Source organism: Dreissena polymorpha, chromosome 10 (assembly GCF_020536995.1).
Source record: "Dreissena polymorpha isolate Duluth1 chromosome 10, UMN_Dpol_1.0, whole genome shotgun sequence".
NCBI lineage: Eukaryota > Metazoa > Mollusca > Bivalvia > Myida > Dreissenidae > Dreissena > Dreissena polymorpha.
Genome location: NC_068364.1, coordinates 50,000,084 through 50,023,602, shown reverse-complemented (window position 1 = coordinate 50,023,602; position 23,519 = coordinate 50,000,084). Strand labels below are relative to the sequence as shown.

The 23,519-nt window shown below is 34.8% G+C and overlaps 1 protein-coding gene across 11 annotated transcripts in view; it reads left to right on the top strand.

Annotated features, from left to right (window-relative positions):
* The window catches only part of LOC127848097 (uncharacterized), a 211,175-nt gene that overhangs the window by 147,756 nt on the left and 39,900 nt on the right, over positions 1–23,519 (top strand). For 9 of the 11 annotated variants that reach the window (XM_052380403.1, XM_052380402.1, XM_052380398.1 and 6 more), the window contains exons 2-4: positions 19,704–20,692; positions 21,493–21,911; positions 22,517–22,582. In XM_052380403.1, the coding sequence (XP_052236363.1) occupies positions 19,876–20,692; positions 21,493–21,902 (1,227 nt within the window). In that variant the 5' untranslated portion in view covers positions 19,704–19,875 and the 3' untranslated portion in view covers positions 21,903–21,911; positions 22,517–22,582. Of the gene's footprint in view, positions 1–9,148; positions 9,572–19,703; positions 20,693–21,492; positions 21,912–22,516; positions 22,583–23,519 lie in introns of those variants that run through there. The other 2 variants (XM_052380400.1, XR_008034351.1) reach the window with 2 other exon arrangements.

Sequence of the window (23,519 nt, the reverse complement as noted above, 5' to 3'; positions counted from 1 at the left end):
AGCTCAATTCAACAGTGCAAAATGCCCATAATATCACTTTAAGCATTAGCACGATGATAATTGATACTGTTAATAATCGAATCAAATAGCAATGCCCGACAAACCACTAAAACAGGTTTGTTCGAAGAACGCGCCTATAAATACGGATACTTCTCGTGTGGCCGGTTGACTCATATGTTTAAATTTCACTTCCATTCTTCTTTTGGTTTTCTGTTTTGTATCTATAGGTTTATGACCAGCAATATGTTATAATGTAAAATAAGCCGCGAAAACTCCCCGTAACATCCCGTACTGCGTGTGATGCAGCTAAGAACTGCACAGAAAAAGACATTCGCTATCCTTGATCTCATTCATTAAACTATTTACGCCGTATATCTTTTTTAAAGATATTTCTTGTTTAATATAGGGTTAAAAAGATAGGTTCAAAGCATTGTGGGTTCTCGGAGATCAGCACTGGGTTACACATTTTTTTTAAGTAAGATATGAGCGCGCAATTACACCGTCACAAAAATATAGTATTTTGTCTTTTGTTGTTTTTGCTATTGTTTAAGACAAAGTTTGTCATAGTGTTCTCGTGCGCTGACAGTTTATTTGTTGATGAAACAAAGAAATTTAGTGTAAATTCGCCATTTTCTTGTGTGTGATGTACTTTTATCATGATTTTTTTTTACAATTGAAAACAAGGCACACTTATAAAATTTGACTTTTTGTGCAATTTAAATGTTATAGAAGATGAATACAAAATAAAAAAATGACATTTTTGAAAATTTGATTTCATTGATTTTTGGGGCGTTTTTGGGTGGTTAGTGAACCATGTCCTTTTTGAAATACGCTTCAAAATTTTAATGCTAATGCAACAATAAAAAATTATAGCGTCAAATAAAAAATTGCTTTATCCTTTGTCTCAATAAAAAGCGCGCAAAAATTATACAGACATGTAGAACGTCGCATGGAAAGTATGGGTGTATTTTGTGTTGAATAAAAATGGGAACATCACGTCAGGTGAATTACGCGTGTTCAGTGGAAAAAAACGCCCGGGTCGGACGTTATTTCATCACATCTTTAAATAGTAACAAATGCCAAAATGTATTTGATACTTAATAAAATTTGCGAATGTTTGTGTTTCTTGTTATTCTTGAGCACATGTACCGGTATATAGTAAATATTTACCAAAATTTGCTTTAAAACTGGAATATACGGGATTATCGGGTTATTGGCAAGTTATAATTTTGGTACAAGTTAGCAATATATTGCGATATATTGCAATACGGGTTTTTGAACTGACAATATATTGCAATACAGTTTTTGGCGTATTGTTGCAGCACTACCAACCACCACCACGACTAACCAACACCCACCACCACCACTGCCACTCACCGCTACCACCATCACAACCACCCACCACAACTATCATCACCCACCACCACTCACCACTAATCACCACCCACCATCACCACCACCACCGCCATTACCAACCACCACCACCACCACCCCTTACCACCACCCACCATCACCACCATCGACCACCACTGCCACTCACCTCCACCACCACCACAGCCACCCAGCATCATATCTGCCACCCACCACCTACCAACTTACACCCACCACCAACCATCAACACCACCTACCACCACCACCACCAACCACCACTGCCACCCACAACCAACACACACCAATACACACCACCACCACCCACCACCACCACCAACCACCACTGCCACCCACAACCAACACACACCAATACACACCACCACCACCCACCACCACCACCCACCACCACTGCTACACACAACGCACCTATGCTTAAGGTATATACTACATTTCGAAAATGCACATGATACGGTTGACCATTATGAAGCCTTACCTGATCAAAAATCAGACGAACTTTCTATTTAATATAGTATATGGTAATTCTACAAAAAAAATTTGGAAACATTTTTCCAATGTTTTCTTCTAAGAATATTGCTTACACATTTTTTAGTGAATTTTTCTAAGACCGTTTTATGACAAAAAATCTTCTTATAACCTAAAACAAATTTCGTTCGTAAAACAATTTTATCTGCACTATAAATCTCAATCTCCTACGCAGTGGTCTCCCTTATACTAGAAGTTACTGACCGGGCGAAGCAAGGGAAGTAACTGCTGTGAGGAGTTTCTATAAAAATCTGCATTCAGAAATCTGTATTCAGAACTAAATCTGTTGTGCACGTCTGCATCTAACGTTTGCCACAATTTTTACGACAAATTCTTGATGCAGACGAACAGGGTAGCGTCTATTTTCATTTGTGAAAAGAATAGTTCGATACAGATCTGTCCGTGCTTAAAGTTTGAAAGGCTTGGGTAATTATTTTTCATAAGCGTTTCAAACACTGATGTAAATGGAAAGATTATCTATTTAAATAGTCGGTAATTGTTTGAAATTATTGATTTGAGAAATTCGCGGATGGCGATATAGAACTACATTATACCACGTGACGCCATTTTGTAACTGAGTAGCTGATTCACCATGATACACCATAAGTGTAAAACAAAAACAGAAATAAACGTCCAGCCAAAAATAACATTTACATCCGGGCATTTACTTTCTCGCAAAATACCAAGCTCACTTAATACGTGTTCCTGATATTCCGATTGTTATAGGAAGATTTGCAATATTTCCTCACTTCCTGTTTCATTATTTGTACTTAATCATAAAAATAACTTTTCTTCTTGATAGCCTTTTAGTTTTTCATTCAGTCAACTGTTCCCTTAACATTTACTTAAGCAGCAACTTCCCTGTATCTTGCACCTATGCTTTTAACGCCATCGGCGCTCTCGTTTTTACAGGAAACAGACCTTAGAGTGTCTTAATTAAGCTTTGAGCTTTGAGCTTTTCAGCAATTACGCTAAAATATAGAGACACTCAACAGTATAAATATATATGTTGTGTGCTTTACCCAAAAAGTCAAAGAAAAAGAATAGATGGTGCATTTACTTCTAGAATCATTGAATAATTAGATAAAAGGTGAAAGTGGTAATGGTAAGAAAATGTCAAGTTGTAACTTTAGCCAATCTCTTGGAAAAATGACATTTCTAATAGCCAAATAATTATGGTCAGTCTTTGTCTGCTTTTAATTGTTATACATTTTCTGAATAATTTTAAGCAGCATATTCAGAAGACCTTTTGAATACTATTCAGGCTTACATGCACACTGCTTAAAAAAGAAAACTAGTCGTTTTTAATACATAGCTAGACTGGCTCATTAAAATGTACATGTATAAAATATTGCATCACACATAACATAATCTCTAAACATCTTTTATTTATCTTAATATACACAATATGAATAATCTGTAATCTTTATATACAATATGAAAACAAAGAAAATCAAATCTTAATACTGTTCAGTTCATATGTGTTTTAACTTGTATGGTGTCCTTATAATATTGGGAACATTTGTTCCAATTGGCATAAGGTTTTCATAGGTAAGATAACACTTTGTATTTAAATTACTAATCATAACATTAAAAACAGTTCTTTGCTTAAGCAACATTACTTTTAATCTGTGTTAGACAATTTTAAATCCTAAAGTGTTCCTTCTATATTTGAATGGACGATACACTCACTTATTCAACCAACCAGCTAACATCTTTTATGACCACTTTAATCAGTACCAATCAAAATGTTTTATCTTAATTGACACCTACCAAGTGACTAGTTACTTTCACACCTTACTAAATTTGGGGTTTTGGTTCAATAGGAATTGTGTACAACGTCATTGTGACCCAATTAACAAGAACAGTATTGCATATACTGTGAGGTGTTAGATTTTTCAGCCCTTGTTTATGTTGTGAACCCTTAATTCTTGATTGAAAATTAATTAATATGATCGAACAATGTATGTGTCAATTGGTTATTGTTTGGTACACACTTTAAAGATTAAAGACAGCCAATAATTTAACAGTAAGAATTATTGTGTAAAATTGTTTTGTTGATGATTGATATAAAAATGGCCTGTATGCCATACTGTTATTCAAATGGGTTAAGCAAATACTTAAAGCGGGTATATGCGATTTTTTATATGTGTTTAATTGTAATATATTGATAAAATATGTTACAATAACACAAAATAGGCAAGAAAAATTATACATTAAAGCCGAATTTCATAAAATGCAGCAAAGACAAATTAGCGCCCGAGCCGATAGTGACGTACATATTTTCCTACAATAACCGAAGCATTCGTCTTTGTGTTAGGATCGGAGATAGTGTTTGTGTGTCGTATAATTCAAATAAACCGTTAAACTAAGTTTAGATGCACATCGTACATGTATGGTATACATGCTGGCGAATTCGGCTGTACAGCCGTTTTCAATTTCAGAATTAAATATCTGGCTTATTTCGCATTTTTCGACACATGTTCTTCTTAACTTTTGTTTTAATTTATATTGAAATATATCTATGTTAGCGTTTCCGATCGCCAAAATCGCCAAAGGCAATTGAATCTTTCAGCTGGCGATTAAAGTTTAAAATGTGAATGAAAATGGCGATTGCAAAAAACCCTGATATTTCTCTATAAGTATATAATATTCCCTACTTTTAAAGAGAACTCGGTATTGCCAAACTGTGATATTTAACGTCCAATCGGTTACGAGAATGTTTATGGAGGCGGAGTTATATAGCGATTATTATTTTTGATTGACGTCGGTCACAGAGTAAGCGTTTATCGCAGGTTTATTAACAATGAATCACTGTTGTAGCATTAATACGTGATATAAAACCGGTAAATAAAGCAGTACATTAAAAGCGGTTTCGGGCATCATCATCACACCTATTTACCGTACTGTAAACAATTATTAATTATGAGCAGTTATTGCAATTGGTGAGCAGTGTAAATTTACTAACGGCGAGTAAGTTGTGAAAAACAAAACCCGTTAATAATTTGATGCGGTAACAAATTAAATCCAGTGCATGTATATATATATATGTCTATTTGTAGAACTGATTTACACCGTTTTTCTACAGCCACGTGATAATAACTATTCACTATATAAGCATTAATACCGGTATGCCATGAAGAACCCATGTTATAAGAAAAAGCGCGAAATTATTGCTGTCATCTGCAATGCCAAGTTCTACGAATGCAAAGCATGCTTTTTAAAAAACAGGCAATGTGTAACTAAATATAGCCTAGCCGTTCTGTATATGCACAGACTTACAAATTTACCGGTACGTTTGAATAAATTATATATTGCAAATATGGAAAAATATGTAATTTCAAGAATACATTGCAGTAAATGTAAATACATTGCAGTAAATGTATTTGTCAAGAATCAAGAAGCACCAGACTACGGCAAAAATTATTGGGAGAAGGGGGGGTACGAATAGGAGTTACGCAAGACCCACCCAATCAAAGACCGGGGCATATCTGAAAGTTCTAACATTGTATACTGTTTATGCCAGTGCATGAAAATAAATATAAATGAAAAAAAAAAAAAATGAAATTATTTTATTTCACGTGACAAATAATTTATTTATATGTGACTTCATTGATAATTTAATACAGTCATTATTGATACCTATAGATTCATGATAATGATTATGTCGTTCATTGAGCAAAAAGGTTATAATGTGGGTCGTCATCGTGGTGCTGAAATTTGGCTACTAATTTTTTTTCCTTAGCGCCAACCTAGAATATATATATATAATAAGTTTTTTACACAGTTTATATAAATTCATAAATATTTGACAAAATCGTATATACCCACTTTAAAGAGTTGTTTTTAGCTCACCTGAGCGATAGCTCGGGGTGAGCTATTGTGATCACTCACCGTCCGGCGTCCGTCCGTCTGTCTGTCTGTTTGTCTGTCTGTCTGTCTGTAAACAATTTGTAAACATCTTCTTCTACTAAACACTTGAGCCAATTTCAACTAAATTTCATGTGGAGCATCCCTAGGTCTTGGGACAAAAGAATTGTTAAAAAAAAATTGATCACATAACCAAGATGTCCGCCATGACCATATATGGTAAAAACCTTAAAAAATCTTCTTGTCAGAAACCACTCATCAGATTTTCAAAAAAATTCACAGGGATGACCTTTGAAGGCTCCCCTGAAAAAGTTGTTCAAAGAAATTTGATTCGTCAAAAAACATGGCTGCAGGAGCTCGTAGAACTTTGCATGTTTATTCGTTTTTGCCTATTTTGTGAAAACTTTCAAAAATCTTCCACATTTTTTGTCCGATCCTTTCCAAATTTGCACAGTGTCTTTATATCAATGAGGACACGAACCCTACAAAAAATGAGCATTATTGGTCCATGAAGTACAGAATTACCTCCCCTTGAATTGAGAAAATGGTGTTTATGCAATAAAGTCCAAATTTTTCATCCAATTCTTTCCAAACTTGTAAGGATTTAGCATGGTTCAAACAAGGGAAACAACTACGGTTTATGCATGTTCCTTTTATTACAGATTTGCCTCCCTTTAATTCATTCAAAATGAATACAGCAGAGATTCCAAATCCGACCTGTAAATGAGCCCCATATTTACTGCCATTGCTAGGTTACCTTTTCCCATTTGATCATTTTTAAGTATTGGTCTTGTAATGCTGCTACTGCTTCTACTATTGCTACTGCTACTGCTACTACTACTACTACTACTACTACTACTACTACTACTACTACTACGACTATTACTTACTACTAACTACTACTATGACTACTACGACTACTACGAACGTTGTCTAACTTCTAACTACTACGACCACTACTACTACTACTACTACTACTACTACTACTACTAACTACTACTACTACTACTATACTACTACAACTTCAACTACTTACTAACTAGTATTACTACTACTAGTACTACTTGAACTACTCTACATACCACAACCACCACCACCAACCACCACCACCACCCACCACCGTCTACTAGTACTACTTCTACTACTACCTAGCCACTACTACTACTACTACTTTTACCTACACTACTACTACTACGACTACTACTACCTACTCACTTCTACTACTACTACTACTACTACTTCTACTACTACTACTACTACTACTACTACTTCTACTTCTACTACTACTACTACTTCTACTACTACTACTACTACTACTACTACTACTACTACTACTACAACTACTATTACTACTACTACTACTACTACTACTACACCACCACCACCACCACCAACACCAACACCACCACGTCTACTATTACTACTTCTACTACTACTGCCACTACTACTACTACTTTTACCACTACTACTACTACTACTACTGCTACTACTACCACTTCTACTACTACTACTACTACTACTACTACTTCTACTACTACTACTACTACTACTACTACTACTACTACTAACTACTACTACTTCTACTTCTACTACTACTACTAACTTCTACTACTACTACTTACTACTACTACTACTACTACTACTACTACAACTACTATTACTACTACTACTACTACTACTACTACTACTACTACTACTACTACTACTACTACTACTACTACACCACCACCACCAGCACCACCACCACCACCACCACCACCACCATTCACAGTCACAAAAAACGTATTCACACAATGGCTGCTACTACAACTTATAGCCCATATAGGGGGGCATGCATGTTTTACAAACAGCCCTTGTTTCTATGGGATTTTAACCACAACTGTTCATGTTTATCTCCAACACATATTTTTAGGTCACCTGTCATGAAGTGACACGGTGAGCTTATGTGCCTGCGTGTGTCCGTGCGTCCGTCCGTCAACAATTTGTTTGTGTAGACAGTAGAGGTCACAGTTTGCATCCAATCTTGATGAAATTTGGTCAAAATGTTTATCTTGATGAAATCCGGTTTGGGATTGTATTTGGGTCATCTGGGGTCAAAAACAAGGTCACTAGGTCAAATAATAGAACAACCTTCTGTAGACAATAGAGGTCAGTAGACAATAGAGGTCACAGTTTTCATCCAATCTTTATGAAATTTGGTCAGAATGTTTATCTTGATGAAATCTGGGTTGGGATTTTATTTGGGTCATCTGGGGTCAAAAACTAGGTCACTAGGTCAAATAATAGAAAAACCTTGTGTAGACATTAGAGATCACAGTTTTCATCCAACCTTTATGAAATTTGGTCAGAATTCTTGATGAAATCTGGGTGGGATTGTATTTGGGTCATCTGGGGTAAAAATCTAGGTCAAATTAATAGAAAAACCTTGTGTTGACAATAGAGGTCACAGTTTTCATCCAATATTTATGAACTGTGGTCAGAATGTTTATCTTGATGAAATCTGGATTGGGATTGTATTTGGGTCATCTAGAATCAGGAACTAGGTCACTAGGTCAAATCATAGACATACCTGTGTAGAAAATAGAGCTCATAGTTTTCATCTGATCTTAATGAGTCAGGTGAGCGATTCAGGGCCATCATGGCCCTCTTGTTTAAAGAAAAGATTGATTAAATCAACACGAGTAATGGGAAATACCATGGGCAGTGGGCGGTTTATTGGGTATTGGGAAGAAGGAGGTGTGTCAATTTTTATTTTGTTCCGTTTCTCCAAAACATTATTTAATCGGCTCTGTTCGCTTTTTTTATAGTTGATCATTTATCTGTTTTATAAAATGTGTATGCAGCTGATAACTTATTAACAATATTGTGACAACAAAACTTGTTCATAAAGTTGTTCCCATTTTGTTTCATTATTTTCTACTGTATATTGTTGTGTCGGCTGAATCAGTGACTCCTTGTATCAGCATTAACCATTGAAAAATGTACGCTCACTTTAGAAATTGTTAGTTATGAGAAACTTTCCTGTTTAAGCTATGCTAAAGTTCATGCAAACAGAGTAACATTCATTGAATATTGAACCATTTGCAGTATCGGTCCATCATGGAAACTCAGCAATTAAGACTGCCTTGCTGTTAAGACCACTTTTAAAAAGTCCCATGTGTGGTTTTAATATCAAGGTTTCACTGTATATTCAATATTCACATGACCCAATAGTCCAATAACAGTAACAGTGTTTACTGCTAAATTCAGACTGTTGAATGTCATTTGACAATTAAGTTGGTTTATGTTCAGTTCAAACAATTGAGTTTCATATTAATTTCTAATCAAGACAGAATTCGTGATTGCTTGACTGTTTTAATACACAAACAATTAAATTTTGTATTTTCTGGACTATTTATTTCAAATCACAGATATACTTTAAAATTAAGAATTTGCCTTTAAACAAATTGTTACGTTTTGTTTACTAAGTCAATTATTAAAATGGCAGCATTTTATATCGCTCCTCTTGCTATAGGCTCTGATGAAGTTAAGGATTTTATTTGTTCGTCATGCGAAGAGCAAGCAAATGCGGATTTTTACTGCAAAACATGTTCGAAACTTTATTGTTGTAAATGTATTCAGTTGCATGATAAGTGGTTTAAAAAACATTCAGCGTATGGAAGGAATGACATGAAAGAATGGCCAGTTTCCTATTGAAGTGTCAAGCGCACAAGGACGACAAAATTGAAATGTTATGTGATGACCACAGTCAGCTGTGCTGCACAAAGTGTGCCTTCAATGATCACAGGTATTTCTGAAATACTTTGGCACATAAACGTGTTTAGAAATCAATAAACTATATAATGTCACAATTTTAATGAGAATTAAGTATTGTCAAGTTTGCAATTTTGATTTATCGTATTTTAACAAACACATTTTTTCCTGATTTTTTTGTGAAAAGTATCAAATACAATGAAATTTTACAACTACACTTTCTTTCAAATTTTTGGTAATGACTTATGAAATTAATTTGAAATTGTGTATTTTCTGGACTTGTTATTTGTATTCACAGAAATACTGTATAATTAAGACATTTCTTGAACTTCTTATTCATGGGAGTTTAATATTTCCTGTGATGGTATTAGCCTTTGTCCTTAATAACCATGCATCAGAAAAACAAGAAGTTGGAAGGTGGGTTTCAATTCAAACAGTACAGAACTAAATTTTAGTATATATTAAATGGCAATGCTCAGGTATGGGAGGTCTTTTAGCTTGGAGTTATTATATAATATCTTTACATTATACACTGGGTTCTTTGTCCAAAGTAGAGCTCATGTTTGATTTATTATTGTGTTGTTTTAACTTGTAAAACAAAGTGCATTCAACACAAATTATGAGCTCTATAATCACTGTCAGACCAGTCACACTGCATGAGCAATTCTCACAAGCCTTATAGACAAGACTACCTTTATGTTTACTAGAATTCTTGTCTAGTGTTTTATTGCCAATATTGAAGAAATCTCTATCCAGCTGCAATAAGAAATTAAAGCTGTCAAGAAACTACTTATGATTACCTAGATTTCTTCGATTACCTAGAAAAAGTGATTGCCTGGTTTAAGAGCCCTGTATATTGTTATGCCCCCCTTCGAAGAAGAGGGGGTATATTGTTTTGCACATGTCGGTCCGTATGTCCGTCCGTATGTCTCTACCAGATGGTTTCCGGATGATAACTCAAGAACACTTAATTAGGCCTAGGATCATGAAACTTCATAGGTACATTGACCATGACTCGCAGATGACCCCTATTGATTTTGAGGTCACTAGGTCAAAGGTCAAGGTCACGGTGACTCGAAATAGTAAAATGGTTTCCGGATGATAACTCAAGAACGCTTATGCCTAGGATCATGAAACTTCATAGGTACATTGATCATGACTGGCCAATGCCCCTATTGATTTTGAGGTCACTAGGTCAAAGGTCAAGATCACGATGACCCGAAATAGTAAAATGGTTTCCAGATGATAACTCAAGAATGCTTATGCCTAGGATCATGAAACTTCATAGGTACATTGATCATGACTCGCAGATGACTCCTGTTGATTTTCAGGTCACTAGGTCAAATGTCAAGGTCACGATGACCCGAAATAGTAAAATGGTTTCCAGATGATAACTCAGGAACGCTTATGCCTAGGATCATGAAACTTCATAGGTACATTGATCATGACTCGCAGATGACTCCTGTTGATTTTCAGGTCACTAGGTCAAATGTCAAGGTCACGGTGACCCGAAATAGTAAAATGGTTTCCAGATGTTAACTCAGGAACGCTTATGCCTAGGATCATGAAACTTCATAGGTACATTGATCATGACTCGCAGATGACCCCTATTGATTTTCAGGTCACTAGGTCAAAGGTCAAGGTCATGACCTTGTCATTAGTGCATATGATTAACTGTACACCCAGTGACACCCAGTGAGCATATATGTCATAGCCTTAAAAGTAGTGGGTAATATCAAACATAAATTCATTCAACATCTTTTAAATGACCTTTACATAATGCCAACATACCCGAATGAATACACTCCATTCATTCCTTTGGCTGATTGGAACAGTATCCCCCAGAACATTGGCAACATAACCACGTCTGTAGTATCGGATGAAACACTAATCAGAGTAGGGAAATGCTGACTTCTCTTTTCATATTCATTTTGGCCCAGTTACAGTTAGGTATTACAGATAAAGTTCGTCTCCAATACGTTCAGGGTCCATGCTTGGTCAGTAAATTGTCAGGGGAAGATTGAATGTACTATTAATAAATACCTCATGTTGATAATATGATATTGCTGTTTAAGATATCAAATAATGATCCCATGAATTTCATGGAAATAAATTATTGAAAACCTAAAATATATTGGTAAATGTTATTTGACTTGCATTTGTCTTTCAATTACCAAAACAATATAGTTTGCATGCTAGATCTGAAATCATTGAATTGTGTAGCCACACATACATGACGTACATGTACGCACTCAGTCTGTTTGAAAATCTTTCCTGTAATCCAGAATAGGCAACTGACATTTGCCATTTGGCTATAAATAACTCAGTGTGACTTCAATTTTATATTAGAAAGTATTGTGGTTTGATGTTCCATTTACAAGATGCAGAGATTTGTAAATAACAGTGTCATGTACAAATGGGTCTTATGCAATATGTAATAGTGTTATTTGAATGTGTTAAAGAAAAATGTGTCTTAATCAAACATTAAATGTTGTCGCTGAAGTCCATTCCTGATCTCCAATTCAAGACGTTTATAATTAAAGCGGGTGCACTCTTCCCATTCATAGTAAAAACAACTATTTTTCTCTAAACGATTATTCGTGTCCTCTTTTACAATGCCATTGTTACATGTATGTCAACGAGTAAAAGCCAGATCAGGAAAATCAGCAGTGATCCGTACTGCTTATACATTTTACATTTTAAATATACATTTTAAATATAAAAAATGGATTGTTTTGCAGATTTTTAGGAAAATATGGTATGATAAACAGAAAAACAGGTTACTGTCCCATCGTTTTGTAGTATATTAGGCTGGGAATTTGAAATATATATTAGGCTCGGCAAGCCTCGCCGTTATATTATTCTAAGCCTCGCTTGATACATTACAAAACGATGGGAGAGTAACCTATTATTCTCTATTTATCATACCACCGCATTGATATCTGCCTGCATGATATAACGTTGCCTGATATATTTTTGTATTATGCCACTACTGCACATTTATGGTGGAGATGTTGACATGATCTTTTAAAGTGTTATCAGATACCCCATCTGATAACACTTTTAAGCTCTGCCCATTAATATAATTCTTTTAACTCCGCCCACATTTTTGGTTCACCATTATTTTGTGCAGCATTCAATGTTTGCTTAGTCCCGCCCATACTGAGAACTACTTTTTTGGAGGCGTGGAATATCGCTTACGTCGTTAAAATGTAAACAAACTGAACTATTCATATTGTATTCAGAAAATCCATAACTAGTAAGTAATAATTAAAACTTTAACTTTATAAAAAAAGGAAAGCATGAAAAAAATGAGCATTCATCTATGGGAAAAATAAAACAAATACAAATTTGGGCCTCACTTGCTTCACTTAAAAATAACAAAAATTATACAGCATAATAAGAAACATTTAACTTAACAAAAATAAACTTAATTGGTTTTAATAAAAAAATAAACATGACAGATTTGATCAAAAAAAGAATTCAGGACAACTTATACTTAAAAGATGCAAATGTGTTCCTTTTTTGTGTCACTCTTTAAATAGCAAGGCAAAAAAGTGAATATCATACACACAAAATTAATGTCAACAAAGAAAAATTATAAATAATAAAGATGCTTTCTTAGTTAATACCTGCCATTACTTATGATACATAAACAGTTCATTTTTTAAGAAAAAATATACATATTAAAGATTCTTTCTTAGTCAATACCTGCCATATGATATCTAATAATACAATAACTATTCATTTTTTTTAAGTGTCTGAAATCATAATTTTACATAAAACTGGTTCTGTCTCCACATCTTAATCAAAACAGAAAATGTTTGTGTACATTGGTAGTCTAGTACTCTAGTTAATCTGAAAATTAAACAAAGAAACCTTTATAAAAAAATAATTAAGCACTCATTGCACAACTACCGGTACTTTTAAAATAAAAATCTAGATCTAAAAATTATACATATTATTAATTATTATTTATTATTATTATTATTAAATATTATTAGACTATTTATTTGAATTAAGATCTATAACATTCAAAGATCAAACAATAACATAAAAACACTTAATTCAATAATAAATTTGTTGAAAAAAGTTTCACCTTTCCCAAAAAAGTAATTAGATGGGTTGATTTGAAGCTGTGCCGGAATGGGAATGCAGCGGGGTTGAATTCTTTGAGAGGCAGAGAAAGACTGAGACCGGTTAAACTGATAAGGCTAGAACTGTTTTGCCAAGAACTTGGGAGAATGATCATGACCCATCAAAAGGTGTGTTTGCAACTTTCTGCAAATAAAATTAAAAAAAACTATATTTTATAATAAAATCTAACAAACCCAACATGAGACAAAATGTCAAAATAGAGATTATTAAAATAACATTTTTATAGCACAACTTGAACAAATTACAATTTAGACAGGCACACAATATCATTATCAAAAAGATGATAATATAGGCATATGAAATGGCTGATAAAAAGTAATTAAGGATTTCTTTAAACTGAAAACCTTTTTATGATAGACTAGGACCTTTTTCTTCATTAGCAAATGGCTTTTTTTGCACAAATTTGATGAATTTGCGATGCAAATGTTCAATATTTAAAAAGTAAGCAACTATTTTTTTTCTCATTTTTTAACAGTTTATAGCAACTTATTTTTTTCCACAACTTTCAAGATTGAGCGGCTAATAATTTCACAATTTTCAACATTGCGCGACTCATTTTTCACAATACTCAACAGTGCGCGACTCATTTTTTCACAATATGAACAGTGTGCGACACATTTTTTTCACAAAATGAGGGGGCCAAGGTAGCTGCTCAAAGATGAGAAAAGCCCACTGCCAGCAACTTTATCCAAAAAATATCCCATTGCTTTTCGGAGCTAAACAACCCATTCTATTTTCAACAAGCACACAGACCAATGACAGTAGGACTACTGGCACTGACTGTTGGTTCATCAGAATAAAAATGGGTGTCAAACATAGCAAAAATAATGAAACATGTGTAATGTGTATGTATAACGATGAAACTTACCAACCACTCGGCCAGGAAACATATGGTTGCACAGACTATGTGGGATTCAGGATGCTCTCCCACTGATATCATGCATATCATTGGTCACAATAACGTACACATCATTAATCTCAGCAATATATATCTCCAACTCCAAACACACAGCTTACAAAATCGCTGAATAGTGCACAAAAGCAGCTTCCTTAGAAAGTTCAAAATCCACAAGCAGTCGCGTTCCCCACCCACTTTGCCTTTGCAGCGAAACCGTTAACATCTCACTACTAAACGTATACTACAGAGATGGACAAGTTGAAAAATAAATCACTCTTATCACTTCCAATTAGCGCACTACGTTAAAATCCCGTTCCATTCAGTTATTGTATTTATTGTTTGAGATTTTCACTCTGAAAATAGCGGTTGGTGTGTACTTGGAAGTACATGTACATGTCGAATGTGTTATTATAAAGAATATTGGTAATGTGTTTTTAGTGCAGAAATTGTAATTTTAAGTATCGAATTCTCGCTTCAATTTTTTTATTAAGTTAAATTATGAGTGTTTTAATTTTATTGTTTGTTGCTCACTTGCGAACTATTTTTTATGTGTAAATATGCATAGACGCTAGCGGATGGAATCAGGCTGATACTAATTTGCAAATTTTACTACCGTACATCAATGAAATAAAGCGGTTGTTTGTTTTTGTTTGTTTTGTTAATATTTTCATATTTACTTAAATGTGGCATAATAAATAGAATATACAGTACAGCCAAAGCGGAACAAACGTATTTCGCGATCCGCGGCGGCAAGGCGAAACGAGTCGATGCCGCGTCAGTCATTGAAGCCGCGTCAGTATGCGACGGCAAGTCGCATTACGCCGCGAAACTTCGCCTCTGTCCGCCGAGGCATGCCGCTATCCGCGACATGATGCCGAGTCGATGCGCATCATGAAATAAAAATCTTTTTTAAAATTATTAGTTACATGTAGTTAACAAATTTTGAAAGAACAATTATAATAATAATTAAAATCATAATAAATTTATTGTGCGCGGATTGTATTAGCATATACATGTAAGCATAGTTAATGTGTCTGGCCAATTAAGTTTGTTTCCCGCCCGTAGTGTATGTATTTCACACATAAACAAGGTCACGTAATGATGTTTTCGCACATACAAGTGGTCAAGGCTCCAGCATATGGTGGATTTATAAATTAATTGCATGTTGATTTTGCTATTAAATTTAAGCTGAGAAAATTAGCAGTTTGAAGCCACATCAATAATCAAGATGGTGAAGACGTATTTGTTGTTTTGTTAATTATCAGCTTATTAAAACTATTGTTTGAATATGCGTATATAAACACGTTTTATTTTGTTCATATTATACAGTTAATATCGCTACTAATTACCCGATAATCCCGTATATTCCAGTTTTAAAGCAAATGCTGGTAAATATTTACGATACACAAACATTCTCGATATTTCCTTAAGTATCAAATACATTTTGGCATTGGTTACTATTTATAGAGATGATGAAATAACGTCTAATCGGGGCGTTTTTTTTCCACTGAACACGCGATTTACGCCTGACGTGATGTTCATGTATTTATACAACACAAAATACACCCAAACTTTCCAAACGACGTTCTACACGTCTGCATAATTTTCGCGCGCTTTTTATGAAACAAAGGATATTTTAGCACTGTTTATTTGACGCCAGAATTTATCAAAGGTCGGTTAGCATTAAAATTCGGAAGTGTGTTTCGGATTACAAATTTAATAATGATAATGATAATCGAACGAAACATTAACAGTTGCGCGTAATTAATTCTGCGCTACACATACATGTATGTACATGTAGGTGGATATCTTTTCACTCGATCCGCCGCGTACGTATGCGGCGGATTTACTCCGGGAAAGTACGCGAGGTTAACATAGACTCGGCGTCGTTGCGCGGATCGATGCCGAGTGCCACGGCGATACGCCGCGTGAACACACGATTTGGCCGCCGCGTACTAATAATCTGGCCGTGGCATAGCCGCGGATTATGTTTGTGCCGCGTTAGCTGTACTGTATGGTTGGTGACTTTTGATATCATGTGATATCAAAAGTCACCAGTCATATATTCTCTATTTATATCACGGTCAACAGGAAGTTCTTATATCAGTCATGTGTGGAGGATGGTCATATTACTCGGAATCAGCTTTAAAGTAATCATTTTTAGTAAAATAGATCAGTTTCAACAAAACAAACAATTTGATACCAAGATGTCATATATTTTAAACATAAAGTGCAACACAAACAGAAAAAAACAACACATTTTTTGCAAATATTAAGTGTGCCTGTGCTCATGACGTCATTATTAACACATCAAATTACAAAAGTCATCTTCATTCCCGCTTAAACTGCAGCTTTTTAGCGATTTTGTCATTATTTCTTTAAAATCGGGGACGTTGAGGTATGATAAACAGAGTAACAGGTTATTTTTTATATTTACTAACACTATAATGTGATTTAAAATACATAAACTTTTTACAAACATTTCATGCGGTGGATGTTATGTGACTTTAAGGAAAAAAACAACACAACAATACTTAAACCTTTGTTTTTATTGAATAATTTAGAAAAGTAAATGAGTGTATATTTGTTGAAAATGTGCAGTCCTCTGTGTTCAATATTAAGTACACTTTTAATACTGTAAAATATGTGTGTAAAATAATCATAAACATGTTTTGTATATTGGATTTCATTAACATTAGGAAATTAACATTTTGAATGTGAAAATAGCTTATGAACAGCGATTGGCTCTTGCTTTGGTGCCATTTAACTTTTTTTTGGGCAAATAAAATAAAAGTATATTTTCCACAAATTTTTAAAAAAGTTATAATTTTTTGTTATGTTGTGTAGTATAAAGTAAATTGCAAAATTATTATTCATATATCCCAATTAAAAAAAAAACATCATTGCCACTAGGCTTGCTACTGTATGGTATTTCAATATCACATATAAATAAACAATAGACCAATCTCTCAGATCCTTCTTTAAAACAATTTACAATGGCGTCTTTTCTTTTCCACAAATAGATCATGTGACAACAACTAAAGCAAAGTAATGACAATAGTTAAAATAACAACACAACATATTGGGATATAGTAGACCATGAGGTTGCATGTCATAAGCCACTCATCACAGGCTAGATTGTTCATGCTGAGACTTTATGAAATAGAGGACCCTCTTTTAAGAAGCCGTGTTATTTTGGTTGGCATCTGTCCTGTGGTCCGTTTGTATATTGGTCTGTAGACAAATTGTTTCCACATGATGTCTAGGGAATACTTCGTCCTACAACCATGCAACATATTTTATGTTTACATGCAGGAAGATTAAGAGGTAAATCCATGTTTCGGTCAATAGGTCAAAAGTCACAGAAGCTTATAACATGAAGTTACATGTATAAAGGTGTCACAGTCAGTTTACGTACTTGTTATACCAATCATAACAATATTTTTAACAGATTTTCATTATCATAAAACACTGTAAATGTAGGACAATTGGACATTCTTCATATATATTACAGTACTGCCCTTATTAAATGCTTTCATTCATTGACTTTTAATCCACTTAAGACAGGTGGTTGTGAACAATATATTGACTTTCATCGATGGCTTATTTAAAAATGTGTGGGAATATACATAAACTAAAAGTCATGCCTCTTTTCTTGCATTTGTTATTATTGATAGTGTGGTCAAGGTTTACAATATTAAAATTGAAAACAGTATAAACAACTAGAACATTGTTTTGAGTACATGGAGACCTCTACAATCCAATTTGTCCCACAACTGCACAAATGTCTTAAAATAATGAACAAACATGGAGTTGCACACGTTAACCTGACGATTAATATGTTACTGTAGAAGTATCCCTCTATTTGAGTAACGATTCTCACAATTGAAAAAATATCATTTGGTTAAAGGGACTGTCACATAACTCTTCTTATGTAAAAAAAAAACTTAAAAAAAATATCAAGGTGCATAATTTCACATGGTGGGTAATACTTTAAGAATAGTTAATCCCTTTTTCAGCTGTTTTCTTTGAGTTACTCACAACACAATTTTAAATGTGATTTCTTTGCTAAACAGGGGCCATAACTCTGGGTATGTTGAAAAAAGACATACCAAACTATGCATGTGGGTTAAATTACACAATGATAAATATTTATGTAAAGTGTTAGTCCTCTAGTAGCAATACTATTATGCCCCCCTTCGAAGAAGAGGGAGTATATTGTTTTGCACATGTCGGTCTGTCCATATGTCCGTCTGTCCGTCCACCAGATGGTTTCCGGATGATAACTCAAGATCGCTTAGGCCTAGGATCATGGAACTTCATAGGTACATTGATCCTGACTCGCAGATGACTTGATTTGAGGTCACAAGGTCAAAGGTCGAGGTCACGTTGACCCGAAATAGTAAAATGGTTTCTGGATGATAACTCAAGAACACTTATGCCTATTATCATGAAACTTCATAGGCACATTGATCATGACTTGCAGATGACCCCTATTGATTTTCAGGTCACTAGGTCAAAGGTCAAGGTCACGGTGACTCAACTTAGAAAAATGGTTTCCGGATGTTAACTCAAGAACGCTTACGCCTAGGATCATGAAACTTCATAGGTACATTGATCATGACTCGCAGATGACCCTATTGATTTTTAGGTCACTAGGTCAAAGGTCAAGGTCACAGTGACAGAAAACGTATTCACTCAATGGCTGCCACTACAACTGACAGCCCATATGGGGGACATGCATGTTTCACAAACAGCCCTTGTTTATTTTACACTCTACACATATTTTAAAATGTCATTTTTGTCTAAATAGGAGACACTACTACAATTATGATGAAAACAACAGAAACAAAATATAGAGGTGAGCATTAGCTCACATGCCTGGTTACTGTACTTATAAAGTTGCAGGAATACATGTTGAGTTATATACGACAAAAAAGTCACGCAGATGGATGGATAAGTGCAAATCTATATACCCCCATATTAAGCCCAAGAAGCGTTTATTTATTGTCCATGTATGTTTTTATTTAACACTTTATTCTTGTTTGAAGCATTACATAATATCACTTACTATTCCTTAGTATGTAAATGTATTAATTGTTTATTTCAGCCAGTGCAGTAAAGTGACCCAGATTTCGGAGCTGACCAACTCGCAGCCCACAGGCTTAGAGGGGCTGTCAGTGGAGCTGGAAACTGTCCTGGGGGAAATTAAAACCCTGCAATTCAGTCAGAAGGCCAGCATTCAGTTATTGCAGAGAACATAAAAGGAACATAGTGCAGTTATGATAGAGCAAATGCGTGGCAATTTAAATACTTATATAGATGAATATGATAATAATTCTGTGGGTATATCAGGCGGAAATGAGCAATATTTAAAAGAAGAGATGTGTAGGAGTGTTCTCTCTATCGTGAATGAATTTGATAATATTACTACGAAGGAACTTAACGAGATGAAAGATGAAGTTATAAGCATAAAAGGGTCAGTTACAAGTTCTATTCATAAATGCACCAGTCTTCACAATGACTTGTCACAATTCCATGAAATTGTTCAGAAAATTGGAGATCATAAGCAGCTCTGCCTTATAGCCAGCATAAAATGTAAGCATATAATACAGCAGGCACTGACTCTGCTGGGAAAGTCAGGCAAGGTGTTTAATGTCCAGAGTAATTCTAAGCACAATGTGAGAATACCAAGTGATAAATATTATTGTAGTATCACAGGCATATATGTTCTGACTGATGGGCAGGTGCTGATCGCAGACTGGAATAATAACAGTTGCAAGCTGCTGAACCAGCAGTACCAGGTGGTGAGTCACTGTGATGTGACTGAAGATGTAGAGGACATGTGTCAGATCACACCCAGTGAGATTGCGGTGGCTCTGGGTAAGAATGCTAGCAACACACATAATGTCCAGTTTATAACAGTCACCCAGAGTCAGCTCACTCTTGGTAGGAAGCTTGAGTTACAACATGGATGTAGAGGTATTGACCACCACGAGGGTGAACTGTTTATCTGCTCTGGTACTGCTCTGTTCAAGTACACATTATATGGCAAACAGCTCTGCAGACTCTATGAAGATAGGTCATCTGGTTATACAGGTAAGAATCATGGTGAATTCATCCTGATAACATTTGTATTATGTCTAGTCAAATTGTTTTATTTTAAATCCATACAATGACAAATTTGGGATTTGTTATCCACTAAATGAACCGAATTGGTATTTATTTTTTTAATCAACAAATATTGACCCTTTAGGCCATTATCTTATTATTTTGAAAAAAAATCTTATAAGTTAAAGTTATATACTTGTGAGATGATAATAAAATAAAATTCAGATGTAATAGCGGAAAACCCGCTGATTTATTATAAAATATTTGTTATATAATTCATATGTGCCCTTTGAATGCTACAGTACATTGTAGCCAAAAGAAGATTCAGAATTATTGATTTATAAATATGAGTAATGAAGTATTTTGACTGTCACTACATGGCATGTCTATAAATAGAAACTGAGTTCCTGGGAAAGAGACACTTTCTGACCCTGTCTTAATTTTGTGGTTGTTAAATGATTGTACATGTACAATATTTTTACCTGTTGAATGAAGTGTGCAATTGTTTCAGTTTGTGTAATTGTTTTCATCTGTGTAATTGTTTTGCTTCAATTCATATCTAACTCACCAGTCGCATTTCAACATGTCAAACGTTAACACAATAGCTCTGCTACTGAAGTTTAATGTCACACTTAACTATTTAATCATTGAAATGTATGCATATATTTGAGATGTGTAAAGGCCTCTTTATAGCAACATATGCGTAATACAATATCACTGCAGTATGTTTAATAAGATTATTTATCATTTACAGTAATTCAATATCTTGATGTTACTCTGTTTTGCAGTAAGGAAGTGTGCTGTGAGTCCCACAGGAGACAGGCTGTACATCACCAGCGACAGCAAGCCCAAGCTTCTCACCCTGGCCAGGGATGGCACACTCCTGTACATAACTAACTACAGGCAGAACAAGCTTCTCACCCTGGCCAGGGATGGCACACTCCTGGCTACATACACAGACCCAGCACTATGTTACCCATCTGGTCTACATGTGACCGCTGCAGGCCAGGTGCTGGTCTGTGGACGCTGGTCCAACACTGTACTACAGGTGGGCCGGGAGGGAGAGAGTAAGCTGGCTACGCTGGCTACTGAGGAGGATGGAGTGGGTAGGCCATGGTCAGTCTACTACAGCAGCACCACATCATCCATCATTGTGGGACAATATGGGGACTACATCCTGGTGTTCAGAGTGGAATAGTGTGTACATGTATGTATTAGTTGTTGTATTTAGTGATTAGAATTTCAATGACTTTGTGTTGTTTAGCATACGAACATAGTAGTGTGTGATGTTACAATACAACATTAAGTGTGTAGTTAAAGATACAAATGATTTATGTGAACATATTGTTATCTAATTACACAATGTGAGGGTTTTTGTTGGAACATAAGATGTAATGCATATTATGTTATGTTGTCTTAACATTTGTGTCATTTTGGTCCTAACATTTAGTTCTTGTAAACTGTGCATGAAAAAACAAAGCATTTTAACTAAAATTTTTATATTTGTACATAGATGCACATGTACATAGCAACTGAGGCTATTTTTAGACTTTCATTTCTATAAACACCATGCCATGTAAGAAATGTATATGGATGAATATTTTTTAAATAAAATATTGTTTAAGTAATCTTTGGAGGAGCATATATTGATATTTTACGCAATGTTTACAGAAAGGTAACACTTGATGTGAGATTTATAAATTTGCCATATTCTGTTGAACATTTGTTATTGATTTTCATTACATTTATATAAATTTGTGTGAGTCCTAAATATACATACAAGAAATACATCAAGCTATTTTGCTGCTACAGTCGCTGCTGAGTCAGGACAAGGATGCTGAGGATGTGGTGGACAAGGATGACCTGAATACACAGAAGGTAACAAAGACGTTTTAATTATCAGGCCTTTTCATGGCCAATTTGGGAAAAAATGCAATTTTGGGATTTTTATTTTTTTCGTGCGAAAAGTCCATTGATTTCAGAAAAACAAATTTAATATAACTATTTCTAATACTTAAAATTAAAAGAATAAAATCATATTATGCTAGTAATATACTTTTTTTTTAGATCTTATTGAAATATAATTGAGACATATTAATCATAAGGCACTTATTATGCCCCCCTTTTGAAGAAGAGGGGGTATATTGTTTTGCACATGTCGGCCTGTCAGTCTGTCGGTCCTTCTGTCCGTCCACCAGATAGTGTCCTGATGATAACTAAAGAACGGTAAGGTCTAGGATCATGAAACTTCATAGGTATATTGATCATGACTGGCAGATGACCCCCTATTGATTTTCAGGATACTAGGTCAAAGGTCAAGGTCACAGTGACTCAAAATGGTAAAATGATTTCCGGATGATAACTCAAGAATGCTTACGCCTAAGATCATGAAACTTCATAGGAACAATGATTATGACTGGCAGATGACCCCTATTGACTTTCAGGTCACTAGGTCAAAGGTCAAGGTAACAGTGACTCAAAATAGTAAAATGGTTTCCAGATGATCACTCAAGCATGCTTACGCCTAAGGTTATGAAACTTCATAGGTACATTGATCATGACTGGCAGATGACTCCTTTAAATTTCAGGTCACTAGGTGAAAGGTCAAGGTCACAGTGACTCGAAAACAGTAAAATGGTTTCCTGATGTTAACTCAAGAACAATTAGGCCTAGGATCATGAAACTTCAAGGGATATTGATCATGACTGGCAGATAACCCCTATTGATTTTCAGGTCACTAGGTCAAAGGTCAAGGTCACAGTGACTCGAAATAGTAAAATTGTTTCCGGATGATAACTTAAGAATGCTTACGCCC